General features: G+C 30.7%; 1 protein-coding gene across 4 annotated transcripts in view; it reads right to left on the bottom strand.

Annotated features, from left to right (window-relative positions):
- Positions 1-12,273, bottom strand: part of LOC100333227 (carnitine O-palmitoyltransferase 1, liver isoform) — a 46,511-nt gene extending 34,238 nt beyond the window's left edge. For all 4 annotated transcript variants that reach the window (XR_015525313.1, XR_015525314.1, XR_015525312.1 and 1 more), the window contains exons 1-3: positions 12,123-12,273; positions 2,541-2,683; positions 411-550 (exon numbers count right to left, since the gene is read on the bottom strand). Coding sequence is in view for 1 of the 4 variants with exons in the window: in XM_087310105.1 (XP_087166231.1) it covers positions 411-550; positions 2,541-2,681 (281 nt within the window). In the remaining 3 variants the exon portion in view is untranslated. The remainder of the gene's footprint in view (positions 1-410; positions 551-2,540; positions 2,684-12,122) is intronic.
- Positions 12,274-13,780: the final 1,507 nt, after the last annotated feature.

Below are 13,780 nucleotides of genomic sequence, written 5' to 3'. Positions count from 1 at the left end.
CGACAGACAATCACAATCTGCAGAAGGAAGTATTTAATCAAAATACTGATACTGACAGACTTATTTTTAACATTTAATTGCATATATATTAATTGCACAAAGCTGCCATCAGCTATTGATTATTAGACATGATTAAACACATATTTATGAAAGCCACAAAACAGTATCTGTGGTAAAACCACGCCTGCTTTTGTCAGAAATATACTGGATAAAGGTGTGTAAAAGCACACACCCTCCTCGAGCATGTTCATGGGTGGATTCCCTATTCTTTAGAAAAATAGCTAGTACAGCAAGTTGCATACGAGGATAACAAGTGTTTGGGTACATCTTTGAGCCATTGACCTGCAGATCACTCACTTGTTTTTGTTTATTTTGGATGTGTGTGATGCAACATCGTGACATGTTTTTACCTGACCGGTAGATGCTCTTGTATTTTGGCGATGAGGCCCATTGAAGGGTCCGACCGTGTGTACATGGTGGCCAAGATCGCAATCACAACAAATAGCCATGAGGAGGGACTGGCGGGATACACACCGGTGATCACGCTGTTCTGTAGGGGAGAGAGAGAGAGAGAGAGAGAGAGAGAGAGAATAAACAAACGCTACAGAAATGAGGAAAGAGGCCTGAATAAACAAAACACTCACTGCGAAATCCAGATGAAGAATGTGTGAGAATGATCACGGCCAAACACACTTCTACATGCTACAACACTTTTTGTTTATTTGTATATTTTAATGTAAAATAAAAATGTTTACATGTATAATTCTATTTAAATGTTTAATCAGATTTAAAGCATGTTTGCACATGACAAAATAATAAACATTTGTAATTTTTTTATTTCTGAGTTTAGATTATTGCCATATCAGCTTCAAAACAAATACAATTTATAAATAAGACTTCTCTAAAATATTTTGTAATTTTCAATTTTGTAAGATTTTTTGGCATCATATTGCAAAATATGATTTTATAAATCAATATTGGTGTTAAACGCACTGCTACAAAAAAAGATTTAAAAAAATTATTATTAGAATCAATTATAAAATACTATAACACTATTAGAGGCACAAAATCTAAAATAAAAAAACAAAAATATCTGCTATTAACTATAAAGTCAGCATTTATTTGTTCATTTTTGCATTTTCTTTTATTCTAAATGAAATAAATACTATTTATTAATTTTATTAATGCACTATCAGCTTTAAAATTATACTATTTTATTTTACAAAATATATTCTGAGCATTTTATTGTATTCTAAACAAAAAAACTATCAATTTTTAAAACACTATCAATACTAAAATTATGCATTTAAAAAAAAACATTTTCTGATTATTTTATTTTATTCCAAGTTAAATAAATACTATTTATACTTTTTAAAAACGCTTTATCAATATTAAAATGATGCCATTTCATTTTGCAAAATATATTCTAAATATTTTATTGTTAATTTTTAATTTTTTTTCTTTTATTCTAAATTGAATAAATACTGTTTATCAAATTTGAAAATGCATTATTAATATCAAAATGATGCCATTTCATTTTACAAAACATATTCTGAGCCTTTTATTGGTAATTTTTGCATTTTATTTAATTCTAAGTTAAATAAATACTATTTATCAAATTTTAAAGTGCATTATCAACATTCAAATTATGCCATTTCATTTTATAAAACATATTCTGACGATTTTATCGTTCATTTTTATTTTTTCTAATTAAATTAATTCTATCTATCAAATTTAAAACGCATTTTAAATATTAAAATGATGCTGTTTTATTTTACAAAATATATTCTGAGCATTTTATCATAAATTCTTGCATTTTATTTTTTAAAAATTGGAAAAAAAAACTGTTTATCAAATTTTAAAATGCAATATTAGCATTTAAATTACACCATTTCAATTTACAAAACATTTTCTGAGTATTTTATCATTCATTTTTGCATTTTATTTTATTGTAAATTAAACAAATACTATTTATTTATCAAATTTTAAAGCACATTATCAATATAATATGCTATGCTATTTCATTTTACAAAATATATTCTGAGCATTTGGTTTTATTCCTAATTAAAAAGAAAGGATTTATCAAATTTAAAAGACATTATCAATATTAAAATTAGGTTATTTCATTTTAAAAAATATATTGTGAGCATTTTATTGCTCATTTTTGCATTTTATTCAAAAAATTTTAAATACATTATCAATATAAAATTTACTGTAATAAATGTATTAATACTGTCATGTAATATTTACTCTAATATTTGTAGTGTAATAATGAGCAATTCACTTTAATATTTAATTGTACATTTAAACACTTTATCCAAACATTTTATAATAAAATATCAAAATGCATTCAAGGAAAAAATAATATGAACAAATATCATATCCTAGCATGCACAGTCTAATCAAGTGAAGCGGTTTAATACCAATTCCCACCACATACATTCATTAAATATGCATTTTCTTGCATAAACTACATCACATGGAGAAAGAAGGCTATCATGTAGCGTTCAAAGCCTCCATTACGTGCAACCTGTGTTCACCTTGAGCCGTGTGACACGTTTCTTCCACGAGCGTAGGCCTGACAGATAGACCTGTCGCAGGGCCTGATGGGAAAGCTGCAGGTCGATGCCTTCAGGAGTGATGGTGAACTGAAACGCCACAGCCTGATGGGCTTCTGCCATTTCTGAAGAGAAGGAGAGACAAAGACGCAGGCTTTAAAACAGCGGCTCAAATATCACTGCAGTACAGAGACTTTGTGCATTTAATACTGTGCAAGACGGCAGCATCACATCTCGCTTTACACTTACATCATCAACTTCCACATTTTGAGATATGATGATGCATTAAAGGGATGGTTTACTGTTTACACAATTATTTTTCATTTGGTCATCAGTCACTCATACTTTACTTTTTGAGCTTCTTTATTCCGTTAAACACAAAAAAAATCATTTTGAAGAAAGCTGAAAAATCGGTAACCATTGACTTCCATAGAATCTGTTTTTCCAACTTTGGAAGTTAATGGTTTACAGGTTTTCAGTATTCTTCAAAATGTTTTCTTTTGTGGTCAACAAAATAATTAAACTCAAAGGTATAGTCACTTGATGGGGTGTAAATCGTTAGCAAATTATCATTTTAGGGTGAACTATCCCTTTAAGAGAAGATGGTTAAAATGTACAGACATAGATATTACTACTGGTAATAAATATTCAGTTTTTAATTTATAATCATAACAAACATGCATCACATAACAGACAGATAACAACAACATTGATATGTCATCCAACTTCTATTAATTTGATTAATGATAATATTGTCAAATTCCTCCAGGAGGATTCTATTTAAACATTTCCCTTAAAATGTTTCCAGTATAAAAATGTTTCCGATATCATTCAAAAATATATAAATTCTATTAAAATATGTTTTGCAGTCAAAATATTCTTATACAAGTACCAAACTGTTTAAATAAATATGACTATGTAAATCTTAAGTGTTCAATCCTACATCTTGAATAAAAGAAAAACCTGGTGATCTGTATCTAAATAATTAATATATGGTAGATCATATAAATATACATTTGACCACCCTATAATGGTTCATACCATTAGATAATGCTTGATCATGCCCAGCAGGTATTTAGACAAAACAGGCAGATATATAGCCTACAACAAACAAAAGATCCGCGCCAAAACAATCACTCCGAGATCGCTTGAATGAGGTGGTCTCGGCTCGATTGAAACAAACTCTGGAGCGGATCGATTGTAGTGAGAAAGCAAATGATCCGTGCGCGGTTATATCACAGTGTTTTATGGATATGTAATAGGCATACAGCTATATGAAGAGAGAGTTACGAGTAGGGCGGAAGGTCATTCCAGACATCTCAAGTCTCCTGGAAGTTTCGGGAGTTATCCGCAAATGCACAGAGATTACCGGATGCCCACAAACGAGTGATTATCTCCCGATAATCGCGCGTCTCCCTCCCGGTCCTCAAATACGTTGCGCACCCTTCTCACCCCTCCCCACCACATCCCTCCTTGCTCCTCAGACGCGTCGCGCGCACCTTGTCAAACACCACCAAACTACCACCTCCCCTGACAGCTGAGCGGGACTCTGCAAAATGAACCCTGAAACTCTGACCAATGTGAGGAGAGTTTACTCACACATGACTTGTTTTGGTCCGTTTAGAAACTTTGCAGTGTGAAAGTGAACCAAGTTCAAAGAGCAACAATTTTAATCCCTGTTTCGGAACAACTGAATCGATTCACAGGTGTGAAAACACCCTCAGATTGCATGCAGAACTAGAAAAAGAAAAAAATGCCAACCACTGATGCTGGGTACCCTTCTGATGAGCATTTGCATTTGCATTTAAAGGCACAGGCACAAAAACGCTTAAATTATATGATGTAATAAATGATCTGATGACTATTTTAAGCTGCAACTTTGCAAAAACAATCTGGAGACACATAAGACTTGATTTACATCTTGTGAAACGGGGCATAATAGAGGTCCTTTAAAAGTCTAAAAAGTAATGAAGAAATTAAGATGCGTAAATTTGCGAATATTTTCACAGCAAAAACACGAGAAATGTGACAAAACTGGGTAGCAAATCAGAAATTGAATCGATTTCAGTGCATTCATGACAAACACATTGCTCATTGCGCATCATTCCCACAGCCCAGTTTGCATTGACTTGTATGCAAACTACTTGCACATAAACCTAAATCTGCATTTTGAGAAGTAATCACTAGGTTTCAATATTTATACAAGAATTGTTATTATTTGAAAAAAACTGCTGATAAAGTACTTACATATTTATTTTTAATTTTATTATTATTTTCCTGTTACTTGGGATATATTTTATATCTGTGAAAAGACGTTACTTAAGAAATGTTTATAACAATAAGGCCTGTCCTCATAAAACTGTCCAAACTTTGCTTATATTGATCTTTATTTTTAGTCTATATTTATAAGGTTAACATGGAAAAACAAAAAAAAAAAATCACATCCTTCTCTTTTCTTAAATATTCAAGTTTATTTACTATATAAAGCCCTGTTGTACATTTTCTGGAATAACTCCTGCATATCGTTACCATAAAATAAACTTCCTCATACCATGAAATAACAGTTTAGTCATACCACCCAGCCCAATTACTCACCATTTACACCAAACATTTATAGAAGAAGATATTCAGAAAAATGCTGAAAACTGGAACACATTGACATCTTATAGAAAAAAACTAATCACAGTTTTCATCATTCTTCAAAGCATCTTCTTTTTTGTGTGCGTTTAAAAGAAGAAAGAAACAGTTTTGGGTAGAAGAAAAAAAATCAGGCTCAGAAAATAATAGCAGATATTTTATATTTGGATAAACTATGCCTTTACTGGTTCACTTTAAACGACCAACAACAACTATCAGTTTCCAGCTTGTGTAAATGAAGGGAAACTCCTTCTTTCTGCCTTTATTCAGTTTTGCCATGTTTCACTTCTCATTCAGACAGACACTTACACTTTATATATATAAAAAAACTATAAATAAATGAAAGCACACCCACTTCTAAACCCCGACAAGATGTATCTATGGCAACAGTGTTGTTATGGAAACCGAGAGCAAAGGCTTCCCTCATGACTAGCGGTGTGCTCAACTTCAACCCAAACACTCTTCAAACATTCATCCACATTCACTTACAGCTCTGGAAAATAAATTATTAAAGTTCATAGCACTTCGGTTTATATGCCATTACCAGATACTTGTTCTTGGTAAAATGTCATTTGAATTTCATTCTACAAACAACAGTTATTACTGCACGTCTTCAGAATTTGACATAAAATACTACAATTTAGATAATGTTTTTTTTTTTTATCAGAAAATGACAAACAAAATGAAAACATGGACTATTGTATATGTATTAATACAGTTTTGATTTTTTGGTGGCAATTTTGATGATTTTTAAAAAATTTCCCCTATATATAAGAGTTATTTTTTTTACAATTTCGTGTTATATAAAATTGTCAAAGTACACATTAGGGCTGCATGATATTGGGAAAAATCTGACAATGCGATTTTTTTGCTGCGATGTATATCATGTTTTGGGCTTAATCTCAATAATCATTTTCCTTATTAAAGGATAATGATATACATTTTGAAATAAGTTGTTTTTAGCCCCTTTCACACAGTGATACCGGTAAATATCCGGAAAATTTACGGAACGACTTTACCGGTACATTCAAAAAAGCGCTGTTCACACAGGCGAGGACGTTACGGAATTTTTCCGGAAATAAGCATTTACACATCCATTCCAAAATAGCGGCAATTCTGACATTATTAACCAGAAATGAGCTCTAAACGGCTGCGCTTGTATTTATAAACATTTCACTACATTACATACTCTGTGGATGGATCAGTATTGTAAACAACTTTGAAGAAAATATCTAGAGAAACATTTTCGCATGTCGAGATGTACTTGATATGTGTGTGTGCTGGCACTCATAGACTGTTTATGGGCACACGCAAAGCTTGAAGGTAAACAAACAACGGCTTATCATAAGCATCTTATCGATAATTCATTACACAGTTGGCATTAAGCTGAACATATAAACGCTATCTTCACTAATTTCTAGCAGCTAAATGTGTCTGGAAAAATATTCAAAGGCTTTTATTCTCATAAACCGCGCGGACGTGAATGCGTCTGACTGTTCTGATTGGCTAAAGCAGACGTTTCACGTCAGCACGTTCTAGACGTGCACACGCTTATTCCGGAAAATTACCGGTAATGTTACAACTTCTCTTTCCGGAAAATAGCCAGAACGAATTTACCGGTATTTTCAAAAAGAGCCTGTTCACACATACAACCTTTCCGGAAAATTGCCGGTAAATTTCCGTAAAGGTGTGTATGTGTGAAAGGGGCTAATGCTTGCAAATGTAAGAGTACCCCAACAATGACTGAAGCCACAAAAATTAGACGGATGGTCCATTAATTGGTACTTTCGGCCGATACATTTTCTGTGGCTGAAAATTCGGTACATCTCTAATACCAACACACTTTTAGATTCCCATTGTTGCACATTTCTGCTGTGTGATTGGCTCTTAGATCAATATAGAGTTAAAAAAGTCCAGAGCTTATCATTGTTATTGACAAATTTTATCGCGATTCGATATATTGTAATATCGTTTATCAGTCCAGACCTGACCATAACTTCGTTAGATGACTTAAATAGCTCTATTGAGAAAGATTATCAATTTAGATTGACTGGGGTGATCTTTTTTTTTATACAAAAAATTCGTAAAAAATGTAATAAATTACAAGCATAAACAAATTTTAAAAAGTTAAATAAACAGCACTTTGTGGTTTTCTGAGGAGTTTAACAGCATTCAAATACAAAAACTGAACAATTAAGCATAAAATAATATGGTCATCATCGTATAAATAGTTTTATACAATAATATTTAATTTATTTAATTAAATTTATACTGCAATGTGTCCATTGTGGTTGCACACATTGCGGTATCAATGTTCAAACTTCAAACGATAAATTGTTCAGCCCTACATCTTGGCGAATTTCCACACCACACTTAATCAGTTATGTCTTATGAAAATGTAGTTCGAAAAAACATGTAGACCCACAAATATCAGTATTGGGCTTTTAATGAATAAACAGAATTTTAGTCACTTCTCCTGACTGACTTATATTAATAATTTATTGTAATCGATAATATATCCAAGCTACTTGGATCATTTGAAGTATCTAAATCTTATAACACTATTTCATGTATACTGTTTTTCAGTTTTCATGACCAGAGAGTCTTACTAAGGAAATGCTGAAATTTGTTTTGTGTTGATGTGAAAATCATCTTGAATTGTACATACACACTGTACACAGGCATTTGTTATTATGTTCATATCCATATACATGCCTCTGATTATTAATAGCAACCTGTACATATACATACTGTATATTATTCTATTGTAAATCTCTGTTCATAGATAGTATATAATGTTCATAGCACATCCATCTGTAAATATCACTAGTTTTTCTATACTTGCACTTTATAACATATATATGTTTTTTAACTTGCATACCTATCTGCACTTGCTGCTATTGCACTCCTGGTTAGACCTAAACTGCATTTTGTTGCCTTGATCTTGATCGTGTAATGCTAATAAAAATTTAATCCATTATAAATAGTACTGTGGTATTGTTTAAATACTGCAAAAAAATGACAAAAGGTAGAAACGTAACTACAATTTAAACAGTTTAAATTAAATACAACTAGAAAAATATTAATAAAAGCCTAATAAATACTAATTACTAGATAATCACACTAAAAATGGGCCACAAATAAAAGTTGTTATCTATTTTTTTTACCTGCACGATTTATTTTAATGTAAATACATAAAATATAGTGAAAATTGAAGGGGAAAATGCTCACTAAGTGACTTAGTCGAAGACCTGGTGAGAAAGCAAGTACAGAAGACCATATTTGAATATGCAAATCCACAATCCCACGTCATTCCATTGCCACAGCTTTCTAGGATTAAATCTGACTGTATAAATAACCAAGTTTTTACTATTGATCTATTTATTTTGTTGATTGTTTTACTTTTTTTTTAAGGAGCTGAAAAATTACATCTGTTCTAATTAAAACTGTCCAGTTGTGTTCGGTTTTAAATGTAAAATATTCCTGCTTGTCTATACTAGTAAGAATTTGATTTAATAATGTATTGATTGTTATTTTTGTATGCTTTTAATTATGTATGATTAATTTATTACTTCACTTCTACCACCTTGGCTTTATAAAGTTTAATTGTCAAGTATCTTAACATTTGAAGCTTAAAAACAAATAACAAATACATAAAAAATAAATAATTAAATCAGGCAGCATAAATAACAATGTTTTTGCCATTGATTTATTTACTTTGTTGATTAGCTTTTATATTCACAAGTGTAAATAAAAAAAATTCAATCAAAAAAATAAAAATAAATAAATAAAAACAAAATAAAAAATAAAAAATTTCAATTAAAAAAAATTTATTTTATATGGAGTTGAACAATTATCTCTGTACTAATCAACATGGTACTCACTAGGGATGCTCCGATCAGGATTTTTGCAGCTGATACCAAGTACCAATTCCTTGTCATGGTATTTGGCCGATACCAAGTATTGATTCTGATGCTTTAAGCTTTATAATGCATAAAGCACATTTAATATGATACTTGGAAGTGGAGATCTCTCTTTACCGCAGAGAATAAATTAAAGAAGTTGCATATAATTCCTTAAACATGTCTCTTATAACCATTTAGTGAGGACATGTCGTGGTCAGAAGCTGCTTTACATAAAATAATATATAAAACAGATGTAAAAAAATTGGTAAGAAAAATCAGTAACAAAGCAATTTGGAAACATTGCAAATGATGAAAGAATTCAACAGTCTCAAAGTTTAGAGCGCATATTTGATGCATAAGAAGTTATAATGAGAACTTGTAAGTCTATTACTACTTTACTAAAAGGAAATATGTCCATACTGTATATTACAATACATATATTTTAATAAGTTATATTATTAATTATAAATTAACACATTTCCCTAATTTTTCCTGCCAGGTTTTAATGAACTTGCAATATTGTTAAAAACACAGAACTTACAGTTCTGATATGTTCTCTGCTTGTAAACTCATAAATAAACAATTGTGATCGGTTCATGAGATCGGCCAGATTAGCTAGTACCGGTCGAGTCATGAAATGTGATTATTGGCCGATAACGATCTTTGGCCGATCGATCGAAGCATCCCTAGTACTAACAAAAAGGCAATTAAGACCGTACATTTGTATTCCTTTTTCTCTTTGATTAGTGTAAAAAATTTTGAGCGTCTATAACTGTAAGAATTTTATTTAATTATTTGTTTATTATTATTATTGTCTGCTTTTTATTGTGTATTTTAATTAGTAGGCATATTATTTCGCTTCTATTGCCCTGGCTTCATACTCACAAGTGTAAATTCTCAATCAATAAACTTTGAACGTTATTTTATAAGTTGAAAAATTTTCTCTGTACTATTCAACACAATACTAACAGAAAGGCAATTAAATCGTACAGTTAAATTCTGTTTTCTCTCTGATTAATGTAATACATTCTGCTCGTCTACAACTGTAATCATTTTATTTAATTATTTGTTTATTATTATTATTATTGTCTGCTTTTTAATTATGTATTATAATTAGTAGTAGTATTATTCCGCTTCTATCACCCTGGCTTTATAATGTTCATTTAATTGTCATGTATCTATCGTTTGAAGCTTAATAACAAATAGTAAATACATAAAAAATAATTAAATCAGACAGCATAAATAAAGTTTTTGCTATCTGTTTATTTACTTTGCTAATTAGGTTTCATGTTTGCAAAATTTCAATTAAAAAACCTTGTTTTACACTTTTTATAAGGAGTTGAAAAATTATCTCTGTACTATTCAACATAGTGCTAACAAAAAACAATTGAAATGGCACAGATGTAATCTTTTTTCTCTTTAAACTCTTCATGTAATAAATTACGCTCGTTTATAACTGTAAGGATTGAATTATGTATTTATTATTATTTTTGTCTGCTTTGTATTGTGTATTACTATTATTAGGAGTATTACTTCACTTCTATCACCCTGGCTTTATAATGTTAGATTTAACTGTCATGTATGTATTGTTTGAAACTTAATAACAAATAATAAATGCAAAAAAAATAATTAAATCAGACTCCATAAATGACGCAGTTTTTGCTATTGATCTATTTACTTTGTTTATTAGGTTTATATTCACAAATTTTCAATAAAACCTTGTTTTACCTTATTTTATAAGAAGTTAAAAAAATATCTCTGTTCAATTCAACATAGTACTAACAGAAAGGAAATTAAAACGGTCTAGTTGTGTTCTGTTTGTATTTTTTATTATTTTTGTCTGCTTTTTATTATGTATTATTATTATTTCCATTCCATCACCCTGGCATTATAATATTGGATTTAATTAAATCAGACTGCATAAAAAGCTAAGTTTTTGCTATTGATTTGGTTTAATATTCTCAAGAGCAAATTTTCAATCAAAAAAAACCTTGTTTTACACTATTTTATAGGGAGTTGAAAGATTTTCTCTGTCCTATTCAACATAGTACAAACAGGAAAGCAATTAAAATGGTCCAGGTTCTTTCTGTTTTTTTCTTTGATTATTGTAATAAATTCTGCTTGTCTATAATTGTAAGAAATTTATTTAATTATTTAGTTATTATTATTTTTTATGCTTCTTATTATGTATAACTATTATTAGTAGTGGTATTACTTCACTTCTATCACCCTGACTTTATAATGTTCGATTTAATTGTCATGCATCCATCGTTTGAAGCTTAATAACAAAAAATATAAGTGTATAAAAAAATAAATAATTAAATCAGACTGCAGGAAAAATGCAAATGAGGCACAAATGCACTTCCACAAATGGCCAAAAGAGGGCACTTCTCCATGATGAATGAAATGAACTTTAACCCAATTAAAAATAACGGCTTAATTAATTCACTTGCATTACCAAGAAACACTGAAATCCAACAATCTAAAACAAGCAAAGACAACAACACAACAACAACCACAAATGAGTAAGAATACACATAAGAGGAGCAGGTGCATCACTCAACCACGGTTTTATCAATTAAAACTCAATTTAATCATCCTACAAGACACAAACTGTATGAATTATTTAAAGGGTTTTGTTGCATAACAAAGCAGTCAATCATTAAACCACCAACAGCTATCGGAGATGTCTGGCGGGCGAAACAAACACAGATCTACACAGAAACACAAGCCTCAGCTATTATAAACTAAATTTACATGCTTAATACTCAATTGAACATGTTTAGAAGATGGAAATGACTGGATAACGCTAAACTAAGAGCTCGACGTCATTAAATAGTAATGTAAATAGATTGTAAGTGCGCCCAAGGCTAATAACGGACGTGTGTTAGCTAGCATGCGAGCTATTAAAACTGTGTTTGGCTCTATCAGCATTATCTACTAACGTTAGCATTCTTCATCACATTGCAGAAGATCCTCCATCAAAATATCGTTACAGTGTCAGGATTAGCATCATCCTTACCTGCTGTTTACTGATGTTCCTGATGACGGGAACAAAGTGACGCGCTCCTTTCCTCGCTTCTGCTTTTGACAAACATAAACGATAACTGTTAAGTGCGTTGTAATCCAACAGAGATGCTGGTATGAAGTGCAACTGGATACAAAGTGCCTTTGATACACTGTGCGACAGGAATGTAACAGATACAGCGAGAGGGCGGGAAACGAGCGGCTCGGAAGTGGGGTGTGATTGGGCAAGAGGCGACGACGTCTTTGTGGAACTGCTTGACGTTTGAGTTGGCCAGTGAGCGGATAGGACGCTTTGGGAGCTTCGCTTGGATTGGGTGGGATAGCTGTCAATCAAGAATAATTGGGCGTTGATGTGGCTCACAGTTTGATCTTGGGTGTGGAGTGGAGAGTGTATACATTTTTTGTGTTTTTATTAAGATGAGGTGAACAATATTCGCACAAAATCGTCATGTTTATACGCTGTTTTGATTATGTGGTCAGTTTAGGTCTTATATTACCTTATTTTTCGTCAAATTTAATTTTATTGCAATTTTCTTTATCTATGTCTATCGCTAAATACGCGTGTCGACAACAGATAAGGATGCCTTGGCGTAAACTTCATTCATTCTTTCATTTTCTTAGTTCATTCAAAATGGCATAGTCCATTTAATAATCAGGGGTCGCCACAGCGGAATGAACTGCCAACCTATTCAGCATATGTTTTACTTTATGTAAAATAATATTAATATATGTCATGATCATTAAATTGGGATGTCATAGACATTTTTAATTAAATATTTACAACTATGAACTTCTCTTTTCAGTTGATTTATCATTAATAGGATTCACTTAATGTAAAACAAACTTTTAAAATATATAAAATAAATTTTAAATAAGTTTTCAGGCATGTTTATGTTAAATTTTAGTCAACACAATAGAATAATACAAATATTAAACATTTTAGTTTGATTTGTATCATATAATAATACATGAATTAAAATAAATTCCACTGCGGCAGGAAGGGCACACGCTGCGTAAAGCATATGCGGGATAAGTTGGCAGTGCCTTCCGCTGTGGCGACCCCTGATTAATAAAGGGACTAAGCCGAAAAAGAAAATAAATGACTGAATGAAAATAATACAAATAATAATATTAATAAATCAATAAACGTATTAATAAATATAAATAATAAATTAGAGTTGTATTATTCACAATAGGATGATACAAATATAATAAATGATTACTATAGAATAATACAAATATAAAATATTTTCTCAATCACAATATTTACATTTTATTAAAATAGGTTAGTGTTAAAACAAAATTGAATTAGATTTTTATCATGAAATAATACAAATAATATTAATAAACCAATAAATATATTAATATTAATAATCAATTAGATTTGTATTATTTACAATAGGATAATATAAAAATTTAATAACTTTTTATAGAATAATCTATAAAAGAATTTCTAATTAATTATTATTTTGATATTAAATTTTATCTTGAATGTTTTTTTAACCATTCCCATACCTATGAGCTGTGTCAATAATTCATTCGTTAATTTTCTTTTCTTCTTAGTCAATTATTAATCTGGGGTCGCCACAGCAGAATGAACCACCAACTTATTCAGCATATGTTTTACGCAGCGGATCGTAAACATTATGTAAA

This window comes from Danio rerio, chromosome 24, assembly GCF_052040795.2.
Source record: "Danio rerio strain M-AB ecotype USA chromosome 24, GRCz13ab, whole genome shotgun sequence".
Taxonomy (NCBI): domain Eukaryota; kingdom Metazoa; phylum Chordata; class Actinopteri; order Cypriniformes; family Danionidae; genus Danio; species Danio rerio.
This window is presented reverse-complemented; position numbering and strand designations above follow the sequence as displayed.